The following is a 15,247-nucleotide window of genomic DNA, read 5'->3' as shown; positions in this document are numbered from 1 at the left end:
CTATTTGCGTTTCTCATTGCGTCTTTCAACATCCCATTCCACTCAATGGATGAAAAGCGCAGTGAAAAACGCGGGAATAATTGACATGATGCGTTTTTGTGGCACCACAAAAACGCAGCTGTAAAAAAAACGCTGTGTGCAGACAGCAAAAATGAAAACTCAGACTTTGCTGGGGAAGCAAAGTCATGCAGTTTTATGAGCAAAAATGCACTCGAAAACTGCGCAAAAACGCCGCGAAAAATGCACTGTGTGAACTTACCCTAAAATGTGCAGTTTTATCACACAGCACAATGTCAAGCTTTGAGGGAGCGAGTAATTTTCATGCTGCCTGGAGGAATGTCCTCTAGAGGTCTTACCCGTGAATTGAATGTTCATTTCTCTACCATAAGCCGTCTCCAAAGGTGTGTCAGAGAATTTTGTCAGTACATATAAAACGGTTTCACAACGGCAGACCACATGTAACCACACCAGTCTAAGGCTATGTTGCTGCGGATTTTTCTGCATGAAAATCCGCGACTTTCGCGGCAAATCCGCACCTTTTATTTACCGCGGAATTGCCGCGGATTTTGATGCGGATTTTTTTTTTTTTCCCCATTCTATAGCCAAAATCCGGATCAAAATCCGCAACAATAATTGACATGCTGCAGATTTTTCCGGATCAAAATCCGCTGCAAATCCGCCGCGGAAAAATTCGCAGCAGACACTGAATTTCCAAAATGCCATTGAAATGGCTTGGAAGTGCCGCTGCTGCAGATTTTCGGAAAATCCGCGGCTTTTCCGCGAGAAATCCGAGGCAAAATCCGCGCATTTTCCGCAGCGTGGACACATAGCCTAAGACCTCAGCATTTAGCATCTTCATCTCCAAGATCGTCTGTTGCAGCAGTTCAGGTGGCTGCTTTCAATCAAGCTCATCTACATACTAGTTATCCTCATCGGGATCTAACTGACTGCAGTTAGTCATCGTAACAAGCTTGAATCGGCAAATGCTCATTCAATGTGGTCTGGCACGTTGGAGAGGTTTTCTTTTCTTAACTATAAGTAGAGATGAGCGAACCTGAGGTTTGGTTTTCGAACCAAATACCAACTAAAAAACACAGGGCACGTGTTTAGAGTTCAAATGCTTTACGTGTGGACCTAACTTGCGCAAGAAACGCTGTGCTCAGGTACGCTTGGTGCTCAGCCAAGTGTGAGCCGCTTGCAGTGTTTCAACGGCTCGTACCGGGGGCAACAGCGTGATCACATGCTTGCAAACAGGTCTATAACTGGTTGCCCCCACAAGTCCACTATTTGGGAAAATACTGAGTGATTCAGGACCCATTCACCTTGTCGTAGCAGATTGTGAATAAAAAAAAAAAAAAAAAAAAAAAATCTCTTTGCAGTTGTCTTTTCCTTTGATGTGTAGGGCTTTTAATGAATGCAGGTGTTGCTCTGCTAGTTGAAATATGCGGACAGTCTTTAACAGCTTTAACAGGGCTCTGGAACGAGTTCCCCCTTGGCGGTTGATGTAGGCCACCATTACTGAATTGTTCAAGATTTGCATGTGACACCCTACTAAAAGGGGTAGAAAGTTTAACACTGCGTGTTCTACCACCATCAGTTCTTTTAGGTTTGAGGAGGTTGGTTTCTCCCTTTCCGACCAAACTCCTTGAACTAGATGGTCCTGCAGATGAGCTCCTCAGCTGCTGGGGCTTGCGTCTGCAGTAATAACTTTTGAGACTGAATACTTCCAGGCTACGCCCTACGCCCTTTCATGTTTCTCCACCAAAGGTGGGACTGGATCACTGATGGTTTTAGCGTCAGTGTCGCTGATAATTAACCCTTCAGAGTCCCTTCGCTGTCCAGAATGTTCCACAGCAATTCCCTGGTACGAATCTGAGCCCAGGAAACTGCCGGCATACACAAGGTCAGCGACCCCAGGAGAGACATGGCTTGCCTGAGTGACATTACAGTTGACGTAATGATTTTGGAGACTTGGTTGTGGATATGTAATACCTTGTCTTGTGGAAGACTACATTCCCGGGTGTTGGAATCTAGGATGAGACCCAACAACACCTGTACTTTGCATGGCTCTAGTCTTTATTTGTTTAGATTTAGTAGCCAGCCCAGGTTCTGCATGATGGAACACACTTCCTGCAGCTGTACAACACAATGACGATAAAACGCATTCACAATCAGAAACTCGTGCAGGTATGGGACTAGTAGCATGTGGTGCTTCCGCAGATGAGCCGTTACTTCTGCTATCAGTTTGGTGAAGACACACGGACCTATTGACAGCCCAAAGGGGAGGGCTTTTTATTGGAAATGGCTTATCTGTGCTTTGATGTATAGGGCCACTAAGGAATTTGTGGTATTCCACGTGTATAAGCACGACAGTAGGAGTCTTTCAGATCCAAGATGGCCATATAACATCCTATAAAGAGAATTTTCACTGTTGACCTAATGGTCTCCATTTTGACAGTTTTGATTTTATATAAACATTCAGGCCTTTCAGTTTTATTATGGTCCTGAAGGATCCATCTGGTTTGTTGACTAAGACGAGAGGGGAATAATATCCCTTCCCTTGCTCATGCATCGGAGCCTCCAAGAGGACTGCTCGCTTTTCCAGGTCCAGAACCTCCAATTCCAACGCTTGTTGCTCCACCAGGGACGTATGAGGGATGTTAGAACAAAATGTTGCGGCGGCGAATCTAGAAATCTCAACTTCAGGTCTGACTTTACCAATGAGAGGATCCAGCTGTTTGTCAATATTTTTTCCCCCAGACAGGAAGAAATGGGAAGAGTGTTCCCCTACCTGGAGACACTGGTCACTGGAAGGGCTTTTTTTCCCTTTTGGGGAAGCATGAGGCCTTGATCTTTCCTTCTTCGGTCCAACTTCCATCTCCCCTGGTCTCTAGGGGGGGGGGATCTTCTGCGGGATCCTCTTGCTTTCCGAAAGAAACCCAGTAAGATGGAAGGGAGATGTTTGGGAACCCTTTCTTCTTGTCTCCAGCCTTCTCTAAGATGTCATCCAACACGGGGCCGAACAGGAGTTCCCCCTCACAGGGGATGGAGCATAGTTTTGATATGTTTGCATGTCTCCTGGCCAGCATTTAAGCCAGAGGGCCCTGCGAGCAGCGTTTGATAGTGCTGCAGACCAAGCAGCCAATCTTGCTGTATCTGCTGACGCATCAGAAAGGAATACCGATGCGCAGCGCATCAAAGTAATCGTGGATAAAATATCCTCCCTGGCCACCTTGCCACGAAGTTGCTCCTCTAGGAGTGAGCGAGACTAATAAGGACTTGGCCGGGCAAGTCGCCGCAATTGCTGGTCGCAGGGACCGTGATGAAGCTTCTCAGGTCCCTTTTAGGAAGCTATTCCCTCTCTTATCCATTGCTTTCTTCAAGATTCCCAAATCTTCAAAAAGGGTAGGGAGGATTTCATAGATGCCTTCGAGATGGCCACATCCAGCTTCCATCAAATGGGTATTTTCTCTTGAAAGATGATGGGAGAAAACCGTTTTTCCTTTTTTTCTTCCACTCAGTCCTGATAAGGGAGCTGAATTTTTTTCATTGGTCGGGAAGGCTCAGGGCTTTTGCTTGAGACTCCTGAACATGATGTCTTCCACTGTCTTAAGAGTTCTATCCTCGGGTATGCCCATTGTGGACCTGACGGCTCTGACCAACTTATCTGTGTCTTCTGGAGGGAAGTAAATGGCACCCCCTGTATCGGTGTCAGAGAAAGAGGATGAACTGGAGGAGTCGGGACTCGCATTCCCCTTCAGACTTGTTGGATGCGCTTGAAAGGGGTGACTATCTTGCATGTTCCTTCCTTTTCTGTTTCTTCCCTTTGGAAAGGGATTTAAAGGGAACCTGTCAGCAGAAATTTCGACTAAAACATAACAGATTCCCCCTCTGCAGCTCCTGGGCTGCATTCTAGAAAGGTCCCTGTTAGTATTGTGGCCCCTTTCTGACCAAAAAAAAGAGTTTATGTAGAGGTACCTTTTTGGCTTCGGATTCTCTAAATGTGTCACGGGGGCGGGCTGCCTGATGGCCGTTATTCTGCCCCCTGGTCCTGTATGCCGCCCCCATCGCCGATTTCCATACTTCTGGACGCCGCCCACTGCTCCAGCCATCCACGCGCATGCCCAGTGCCAGTCTCACGGGACTGAGCAGTGTGACCGCTGGTGACGTGTGCGCAGACAAGTGATTATGGGCGGGACTGTGACTGTTATCAGCAAGTACCCGCCCATAATCTCGTGAGCGTGCAAACCTCACCAGCGGTCACACTGAGCTCAGTGTAGATGCTAGACTGTATGGGCTGCTTCCAGGGATGACGTCCCTTTGTCACGTGATAGTATTTTGAACACGCCCCTATCACGTGACAAAGGGACGTCATCCCTGGAAGCAGCCCATACAGTCTAGCATCTACACTGAGCACAGTGTGACCACTGGAGAGGTTTGCGCGCTCACAAGATTATGGGCGGGTACTTGCTGATAACAGTCACAGCCCCGCCCATAATCACTTGTCTGCGCACACGTCACCAGTGGTCACACTACTCAGTCCCGTGAGACTGGCACTGGGCATGCGCGTGGATGGCTGGAGCAGTGGGCGGCGTCCAGAAGTATGGAAATCGGCGATGGGGGCGGCCTACAGGACCAGGGGGCAGAATAACGGCCATCAGGCAGCCCGCCCCCGTGACACATTTAGAGAATCCGAAGCCAAAAAGGTACCACTTTATAAACTCTTTTTTTTGGTCAGAAAGGGGGCACAATAGTAACAGGGACCTTTCTAGAATGCAGCCCAGGAGCTGCAGAGGGGGAATCGGTTAGGTTTTAGTCGAAATTTCTGCTGACAGGTTCCCTTTAAGACAGCCACCTTGGATCTAATGATGGCCCTTAGATCGTAGGCGAAGCCCAGGGTGTCGTCACAGATTGTCTGCTGAATACAGGACTGACAGATGTTTGGGCCAAGTGCTGGCTAACCCTTCTCTACAGAGCGCGCACTTCCTGTGTTTAGTCTTCATAAGACTTTTCATGGGCTTTTCCTAACAAAATACAATAGGAGGTAAAAGGAGGAATCCTTTATGGAACGGACTTTCACGTAGATCCCTTACCAAAGGATAATCCTGACGGAGGAGGAGAAATCGGGTCAGTTGACCCATTGCCTCTGGAGGCAGTGGAAACAGCTTTTTTTCCCCCTAGTCTACCTTGCTGTAGCCGTGACTCTGCTGGCCCGTGGCAGTGGGCTTAAGACCGCCCGCCAGAGTGGGAAACACCTCTACCACGTCGCTTCTGCTGCTGACCTGGCTGCAGGTGGTGGTGTTCTTGGTTCTGCTGCAGATTCTGCTGCTCTTGAACTGCCTCATCCATCTTCACATGGGGTGATGTTTGGCTTGAGCAAAAGTGTTCTACTGGAGGTCAGCCCGCACTTTTAAACAAGTGCAGGACCTACCAGATACAGTCCCTCCCCCAGGATGCCTCCACCGGCGCCTGAAAGTCACTTCCTGCTTCCTACCATGTGACCGCAGTCACATAATCCCAGGTGCGCGCACCATCACTGTGCGCCGATGAGAAAGTATGCCGTGCGCATGCGCACCCGTGAAGTGCGGCAGCCCGACAGAACACCCATGTGGGTGCCACAGCTCGCGTCCGCAAGTGTCATGAAAGTCTTCTGGGCACACAGTGGCCATTCCAGGACCCCTCGCTTCTAACCGCAGCAGGGACCCTTCCGCTGCCCGTCTTGGTGACAGAGTCCTGGGAACATCTTCTGGATCCAGTGAGTACAACTTCAGAAGGTTCCCCCTCCAAGGACAGGAAACCAACTGATGCGTGGGAAAGGTATCGCCTTTTTATTCCATAGGTTTCCTGTCCTAGAAGGGCCAATACCCTCTCTCCATGGTGCGGGGTCATGGGTGGTAGGGAAAAATGGGAGCATTTATATTTTTGTTCAGTGTAAATCCCTATTTAGTGCCATAATCAAAACTATTTCCTAATATACTTGTAGTAAAGATTCCCTTCCCCTCCCTAGCTACACTATCTTCCGGTTCCGGTTGGAGACCATATCCACAGCCTAGGGATTTCGACTCCGGCTGCCAGGATTTTAACATCAAACCAGGACTACCTAAGGAGGACACTCAGGTTGGGACAGTTCAGTCACCTGTTACAGACTTTGCAGACCTCAGACAGCTTGGAACCTGTGAGGCATGGACATTCTAAATCCCTGGTGAACCAGCGGAAGGGTGAGACTCTGTTGCCTGTTACATTTGTGTGTTTTGCTGGTTATGTGTTATGTGCCGTTAATTGTTTGGGGATCCAATAAAGTCTAATTATTGTGGTTCCCTCACCCTGTGTTGTCCGAGTAGTGTTACGCCCACGGTTAAGGAGGCCGGCGTTCAGTTGGGATGAGCCATGAGCCACGCTGTCTTTCTAAAGGCGGTGGGTTTTAGTGGACGAGAGCACCCACTGAGCCCCATGTCTCCACACAGAGTACTGCAGGTTACAATAGATGATCATTTCTCCCGATCTGAGCGGTGCTTTGGTGATTGGGAAAAATAAATGAGTGATCAGACTGCAGATCCTTATAGCCCCCTAGGGAGAATAGTAAAATAAAAAAACACCACACCCTAAAAAGTACAAATCACCCCCCTTTCGCCCCATGGAAAATTAAAGGGCTGAAAAGATAAAAAATACATACACACACACACACACACACACACTTGGTATCGCCGTGTTCAGAAATGCCCGATCTATTAAAATATAAAATCAATTAATCTGATAGTTAAACGGCATAGCGGCAAAAATATTCCAAATGCCAAAATTATGTTTTTTGGTCGCCGCATATTTTGCGCAAAATGGAATAACAGGCGATCAAAACATAGCATCAGCGCAAAAATGGTACTGAGAGCCAGAGTCAGCCCGAGACGCAAAAAATAAGCAGTCACTGAGCCATAGATCCTGAAAAATGAGAACTCTACAGGTTGTGGAAAATAGTGCAAAACGTACACCACTTTTTTTCGAACAAAGTTGTCATTTTCTTTTTATTAACCCCTTAGAAAGAAGTAAACCTATGTTTGGTGTTTACGAACTCACACCGACCTCAGACATCCCATCATCACATCAGTTTTACCATATAGTAAACACAATGAATAAAATATCTCAAAAACAATAATGCAGTTGCACTTTTGCAATTTTTCCGCATTTGGAATTTTTTTGCCGTTTTCCAGAACATTATATGGTAAAACTAATGGTTTCATTTAAAATTACAGTTCGTTCCACACAAAAAAAAAAAAAAAAAAAAAAAAAAAAGAGCCCTCACATGACCAGATTAACTGAAAAATAAAAAAGTTACGTCTCTTGGAAGAAGGGTGGCGGAAAAAAATCCAAAAACCGGAAAGCGCAAAATCAGCCAGTTGTGAAGGGGTTAAAGAGTGGCAATTCCATAATTTTTTTCAAGTAATTTTAACAGTTCCTGCTCTTATACGGAACACAAACAAAAAAAAAAAAAGTTATTATTAGAACAATTTGAGATGGCAAAAATCACATTTAGGTCATATTTTGAAGTGTCTGAGATCATATAAACTTCTTGAAGATGTGGCCCACAATTGGATTCAAAGCCAGACACCAAAGCTACAAGGCAACAGTGCTAACCACCGAGCTAACATTGGTGCACAATTTACCCAAATGGAGTTAGCTATAAATTAGAAGCGTTGTCAAAAGAAAAGAAAAAAAAAAAAACAAAAAAAAAAAAAAAAAACACACAACATCACAACAACAATGCAAAAATTCAGTGTAAATAAAGTACTAAAGATCACTACAACAAACCTCTATCCAGTTTGTAAGCCAGAAGCATTCAGGATCTGTATTTTCTACTGTGAACAGTACATTCCCTCTGGGAATGACACTACCTTCAGGCACAGCCTTCACTTCAATTGGCAGATGGCCATCATATTTCTACAGAGCATAAAAAAAATAAATATATATATTATATTATATGTTTACATACAGTTGAAGAGTACATATTAAACAATCCACAGGTATAGACGGGGGGGGTTGGACAACAACAAAACCCAACCATCCTCTGTCCTTCACATAGTGTTCTTGTTGTAGAATGCTGGAGGATTCCAATCCCACAGATAGCACCGAGTGCCAGAGTTTAAATGCCAGTTTCCTAACAGAGGTCACACTCGCATGTGGTGCAGATTCCTTTTTACACACTACGCTGCAGAACAGGCCCCAATGAGATTTATGTTCTCTACAAATCACAATCTGCTTGTGCGCGCGTGCGTGTGTGTGTGTGTGTGTGTAAACACAGAGCGCAGAGTCTATGCCCACAATCGGGGCACTATAGACTAAGGGCGGCGTCACACGCTACGATATATCGGGCGATATGTCGTCGGGGTCACGGATTCCTTGACGCACATGCGGCATCGTTAGAGATATCGTAGCGTGTGACAGCTATGAACGACTGTGAAAAAATACTCAACTTATCGTTGCTCGTTGACACGTCGTTCATTTTCATAAAGTTGTTCCTCCTTCTGTGCGCCGGTTGTTCGTCGTTCCCGAGGCAGCACACATCGGTCCGTGTGACACCCCGGGCACGACGAACACAGCTTACCTGCGTCCCGCTGGCAGTGCGGAATGAATGAGGTGGGCGGGATGTTACGCCCCGCTCATCTCCGCCCCTCCGCTTCTACTGGGTGGCCGCTGTGTGACGTCGCTATGATGCCGAACATCCCTCCCCCTTCAGGAAGAGGCTGTTCGCCTCACACAGCGAGGTAAGTACGTGTGACAGGTGTAAACGACTTTGTGCGCCACGGGCAACAAATTGCCCGTGACGCACAAACGACGGGGGCGGGTGCGATTGCTCATGCGATCGCACGACAAATAGTCTCGTGTAACGCCGCCCTTAGGCTATATTCTCCCCGCGGAAAACACTTATGTCTTCACAAGCATAAATTGACATCCTGCGATCAGGAAGCAGCCACCGCATGTCAGTGTATGCTGCAAAGAAAAGAGGCACAGTGTGCATGGGATTTCTACAAATCCATCCACTGTGCTTGTATGATACAACACATTTAAGATGCAGCAGAAATACACTGCGTCTAAAATACTGCTAGTCCTGATCGTGGGAACCCGGCCTAAGGCCACGCGCACACATTGAGTATTTGGCGAGTTTTTTATTTGAAACCAAAGCCAGGAATGGAACAATCAGAGGAAAAAGTATAATAGAAACACGGGCACCTCTTCTACATTTGTAAGGGTACGTGCCCATGATCAGTGCCCGGGAGTTTCCTCCGCAGGAGACCACAGATGCTCTTGTCCACGATTAGTGTTTGGGTCGCTGAGGTCTCTCGCTTGTGTTCAGAATTGACATGCTTGCAGTTCGGAAAGCCGCACTGGTCAGTTTTCTCTGCGGGCCACACATACACAGTGGGCATGGATTTCTATAAATCTCATCCACTGTGCTTGTACTGTACAATGCAGCTAAAACATGTAGCATCCAAAATTCTGCAAACATGGATCGTGGGCACACAGCCTTTGTCAAAACCAGGATTCGATAAAAATACAGAGGTAACAAAACTCAAATACTCAATGTGTGCACGTGGTCTAATAGATTTGCTGTTACTGTGTTCCAACCAGATTTTTGGTGTCTCCTGTCCTGGCGATGTTATAAAGATATCGGCTGTGGTAAATATAACTTAGGAAAGGTGATGACTTGTTGATTTGTGAGGGTCTAACTGCTACATCAGCACCAATCAACAAAATAGGGCACTTCTATCCCCGTTAAAAAAATAGCAGCAGTGCACATGGTCGACATGCCAACCCATTTATTCTCAGTGGGGCTGCTGAGCAATATTCTCATCTTTTTCTGGCAGCCCATTAGAGAATCAATATTGAAACATTCAGGTGTAAAACGAGACACTCCATCTTAGTAAAAAGTTCCCCGATTAGAATTAAAATTACCAAATATGCCTTCCGGTACAGTAACCAGTGGTCAGACCGGTGCCAACCAGCAAGTTATAACCTATCCACAGTATGCACTACTCACAAAAAGTTAGGGATTTGGCTTTCAGGATGATCCTAAAATGCACATGGCCAACATTTCAGTACTCTTTGCACAACTTGCTGTTCTCTAAAGAGTTTAAATTCACAAGTGTTTGATCATGAATCGCCCAATAAATTGCAGAGTTCAATTAGAATTGGTATCTAAAAAACAGTCTTTATCATGCTGTTCACATTTTCACAACATGAGACCAAGACAACACCTAACAATTGATCTACGATACCTCGCCATTGTGAAGCTTCAAGCAGGATGTTCTCAGATGGAAGTGGTAACTGAGTTTAGAGTGTCATCAGAATTCACAGCCGCCAACGATGTTTGAGACATCAAGGAGAGCGCTATGCATCAGCCACGGTTGTCCCCAGACAAGCATTTGGTGGTGGTGGTGGTGTTACAGTGTGGGCAGGTATCTAGTCAATACAAAACTGCCCTACACTTTGTAAATGGTAAAGTGACAAACCCCTACTACTTGAAGCACCTACCACTATCAGTTATAGTGCTTCTGCACGAACAACACAGGCCTAGTTTGATTTTCATGGAAGACCATGCTCGAAGCTCATCTAAGTTGCATCATTAGGGAACGGCTGTTGGGAGACTGGGGTACCTCAAATGTAGTGGCTTGCATTCTCTAGACTTTAATCCTATAGAAAAACTTATGGAATTAGCTGAGTCGCCATGTAGAGACTCTTAACTCTGTACCCCAGAACCTCAAAGACCTGAGGGCCGCCATTGAAGAAAAGTGGGGTGCCATGCCTCAGCAGACAATAACAATGTATGACCTGTATGAGATGTCGTTGTCGAGCTGTAATTTATGCTCAAGACCACAGGACAAGTTATTGAGATATTGACTTTTTTGGGTGGTATACCCACCACTGTCTTACATAATTTTCACCTGAAAGCAAAATATCCCTAACTTTAGAGTAGTTGAGGAAAAAATCATCAGGCACTCACCAGAGTTTGCTTGTGCAGGTTTCCGATTTATTCGTACAGGTTACATATGCATGGGGGTGGTGGGGAGGGAGAGGACGCTAAACACGTCGGCCTACGTGTTTAGCGTCCTCTCCCTCCCCACCACCCCCATTCATATGTAACCTGTACGAATAAATCGGAAACCTGCACAAGCAAACTCTGGTGAGTGCCTGATGATTTTTTTCCTCAACTACTCTGATGTTTACAAACTCTGCTACATCAATGGCACCGCAGAGTATGAGTTTTTTCAGCCTGGAATAGGACGATCTATATGCTGATACACGGTGTGGAACAGTGCCCTGATCATCCTCTCTGCACATAATATCCCTAACTTTATGTGAGTAGTGTAGGTGACTTGTTTTCACTGGACAAACTAACAAACCATATAAAACAATTGACAATCTGCAATATTGAAGATTTTATTTTTTACCTTACTGCCAAAGTGGTATCACTAATGTACAAGAGAGTTACCAGCCACCATCTTTTTTACCTTTTCTGCTGCCGCTCCAGTCCCATTCTGACATCTTGTGACAGCAGCTCCAGACTAATGAAGTCAGAGCGAACAGTCACAAGACCTCCATGCAAGTCTATTGGGGCATTGTTCTGGCTCTCAAACTTACTACAATGAGAAGTGACCTCAGGCTCACGCCCAGAAAACAATGGAGTGATCTGGCAGGTCACAGTTAAGAGAAGATGACCAGAGCACCAAGAACTGCAGAAGACGGCAGTGGCTGAGAACATACGTTAGGGATCCCACACTGGCACTGAAATGAAGCAAAACAAAATGTCTGAGTGGTGCTTTAACTACAACTCTTCCCTAATGAAAGTAATAATGCTAGTGACAGCTATTTTCTGGTAGCATGGGATTATACAGTTACATACAGGGGATCTAGTCACATAACACAGATTTCAGAGGTCAGATAGTTGAGACCAAGCTTGAACTGAAAGTCAGCTATATAAAACCGGCCTGAGTATAGACCGCAATTTCGGCAAGGTCTCCTCAAACAAAGTCAGCCACATATGTATACTTGAAGCTGAAGAGTTCCGGTCTGTGGCCCACGGCTGGGCCACTCATCGAATTCTACATTTGCATCATTAATATCGGACGTGTGACACCGGTATTGTTCTGCAACTAAATTATGGCAATTAAATCAAGGTTTCAGGAGTTTCATTTGTGAATTAAAGTGATGCAACCATGTCTCACCTCAAGGATGTAATTCCACCCAATCTCGTTAAAAACATCATCCTGGAAGTGCTCTCTATATACCTCTTTGGCTTCCTTAATTTTTTCTTTGGTGACCACCTTTCCTGTTGTAAAGGCAGAAATAGAAATCTGGTAAAAAGTAAGTAAATCCAACATTAGGGTCACTTTCTCTTTACAGTTAATTCTTGGTTATTTTCATACAGATACATAAAAACAAAAGTCTTCCAAGTGTCATTTTAAGAGAGTATGGTAAAGAAACCATTGAAGATGTACAACCTGAAAAGATTAATAAATAAGTTTAATAAGCAGTGTATGATTTCCGTATCTGAAAAATCAGTACCAAAAACTAATGTTGGGGACTGGAACCCAAACATTGAGGGGAGTCAGGAGACTTCCATATGCATTAAAGGAGCTATCCACTCTTCTGATGCAAGTCTACAGTCAATCACTCTTTGACTGCAGAAGTCTCCAGGATAGCCGGCAAGAACAGTCACGATATTTGCATACTTCCAGTCACATTCCAACTACACGTGCTCAGCCGCACTCAATTTACTTGTAGTGAGCGAGGACACACACACACGACACAGACACACTTGGCACGACATGTATGTAAACTGCATATTTGCGGTCTCATAACAGACCGCTTGCACCGGCAAATCCTGACAGTGTGCACTCTATAAGGATTCAGAAGTCTGCAGTCATATAATGGGACTGCAGACTATCATCAGAAGGCCAGACAACCCCTTTATTAGTAGGATTGGATGCCTTTTATATAAAAGGTGTATAGTGGCCTTTAGCCTCAAAAAGGTGTCAAACTGAATAACCAGTAGTCTCATAATCTATGTTAAACTTATTCCCATTTACTGGATCAGAGGATCTATGGCAGTAGGAATGAATCCTTGGCTTTCATGATTTATTAAAGCGACAATGCACCCCAACTGATTGATTCATCATATAGGCATGATATATCCTCCTTATCTAGGACTGATCATCCGAAAGCCAAAGTACAGCCACCCAGAAACAAAGTGTATATCTACAGCCTGGTACAGCTACTGCACTTCTTATAGCAAGGTCTGTTTTGTAAGTATTGGCTAATATGCCCATATTCTGGGAGTGGTGTGGCAAGCCTTCTCCATTTCTTAACAAAGATGTTTTACAGTAGAAATATAAAATTTGTTTAATCACTCATGTGTTTGCTAAGATTAGGAGGCCTTTACAAATTATTAAGCAATCCTGGCAGCATTTCTTAGGGTGGATGTTTGGCCATATCTTAATTGTAGGTTGGCTAGCATGCTTATTCATATAAGCTGCAATAGTAGATAGTTACTGTCATATAACAGGCTAATAGAAAAAGGCACCCACTTAATGGGACTTTACCACGAACAAAGTACATTTTAATTAATAGACCTTTTAATACTTAGCTCCACAATCAGATGTGTAAAGAAAAATATATATGCTTATGTTGGGGAGAGAGACACATTATAATTATATATTATATATATATATATATATACATATACACACACACATACATATACATACATACATACATATACATACATACATACATGTATATATTATATACATATACACACACACACACACATATATATATTATACACATATACATATACATATACACACATACACAAAAATTGAGACCACTGCAAAATTGTCAGTTTTTCTGATTTTTCTCTTTATAGGTATATTTGAGTAAAATGTACATTGCTCTATTATTCTATAAACTACTGACAACATGTCTCCGAATTTCCAAGCAATAAATTTTGTATTTATTTTCTGAAAATGAGAAATGGTCAAAATAAAAAAAATGCATTACTTCAGACCTCAAAGAATGCAAAGAAAATAAGTTCATAATCATTTAGAAAACAACAATACTAATGGTTTTAACTCAGGAAGAGTTCAGAAATCAATATTTTGTGGAATAACCATGATCACAGCTTTCATGCATCTTGGCATGCTTCCCACCAGTCTTTCACACTGCTTTTGGGTGACCTTATGCCACTCCTGGTGCAAAAATGTAAGCAATTCTTCTTTGTTTGATGGCTTGTGACTATCTATCTTCCTCTTGATTACATTCCAGAGGTTTTCAAAGGGGTTCAGGTCTAGAGATTGGGCTGGCCATTACAGTGACCTACAAAAGGAATGGCAAATGGCAGCTGGGTTGAAGTGCACAGCAAGAACAGTTCGTTAACAGGCTCCTAGAGGCAGGGCTCAAATCATGTAAAGCTAGAAAAAAGCCTTTCATCAATGAGAAGCAAAGGAAAGCTGGCTGAAGCTTGCCAAAGACCATAAGGATTGGACCATAAAAGACTGAAGTAAGGTAATCTTCTCTGATGAGTCTAATTTTCAGCTTTGCCCAACACCTGGTCGTGTAATGGTTAGATGGAGACCTGGAAATGCATACAAGTCACAGTGTCTTGCACCAACTGTGAAGTTTGGTGGAGGATCAGTGATGACCTGGGGATGCTTCAGCAAGGCTGGAATTGGGAAAATTAAACTTTGCAAAGGACGTATGACTCAAGCCACATACAAGATTATCTTGGAAAAACAGTTGCTTCCTTCTGCTCAGGCAAATGTTCCCCAACTCTGAGGGCTGTTTTTTTCCCAGCACCATGCCGCACAGCTAGGTCAATCAATGTGTGGATGAAGGACCACTACATCGAAACTCTGTCATGGTCAGCCCAATCTCTAGACCTGAACCCCATTGAAAACCTCTGGAATGTAATCAAGAAGATGATGAATAGTCACAAGCCATCAAACAAAGAAGAACTGCTTACATTTTTGCACCAGGAGTGGCATCAGGTCACCCAAAAGAAAATTGAAAGAGTGGTGGAAAGCATGCCAAGATGCATGAAAGCTGTGATTAAAAATCATGGTTATTCCACAAAATATTGATTTCTGAACTCTTCCTGAGTTAAAACATTATTAGTGTTGTTTCTACACGATTATGAACTTGTTTTCTTTGCATTATTTGAGGTCTGAAAGCAATGCATTTTTTTGTTATTTTGACCATT

At 44.2% G+C, this 15,247-nt stretch overlaps 1 protein-coding gene across 1 annotated transcript in view; it reads right to left on the bottom strand.

Moving 5' to 3' along the window:
- The window catches only part of NAMPT (nicotinamide phosphoribosyltransferase), an 88,428-nt gene that overhangs the window by 39,130 nt on the left and 34,051 nt on the right, over positions 1-15,247 (bottom strand). The window contains exons 3-4 of the mRNA XM_075345160.1: positions 12,213-12,316; positions 7,801-7,929 (exon numbers count right to left, since the gene is read on the bottom strand). Coding sequence (XP_075201275.1) covers positions 7,801-7,929; positions 12,213-12,316 — 233 coding nt within the window. The remainder of the gene's footprint in view (positions 1-7,800; positions 7,930-12,212; positions 12,317-15,247) is intronic.

This window comes from Anomaloglossus baeobatrachus, chromosome 4 (genome assembly GCF_048569485.1).
Source record: "Anomaloglossus baeobatrachus isolate aAnoBae1 chromosome 4, aAnoBae1.hap1, whole genome shotgun sequence".
NCBI lineage: Eukaryota > Metazoa > Chordata > Amphibia > Anura > Aromobatidae > Anomaloglossus > Anomaloglossus baeobatrachus.
This window is presented reverse-complemented; position numbering and strand designations above follow the sequence as displayed.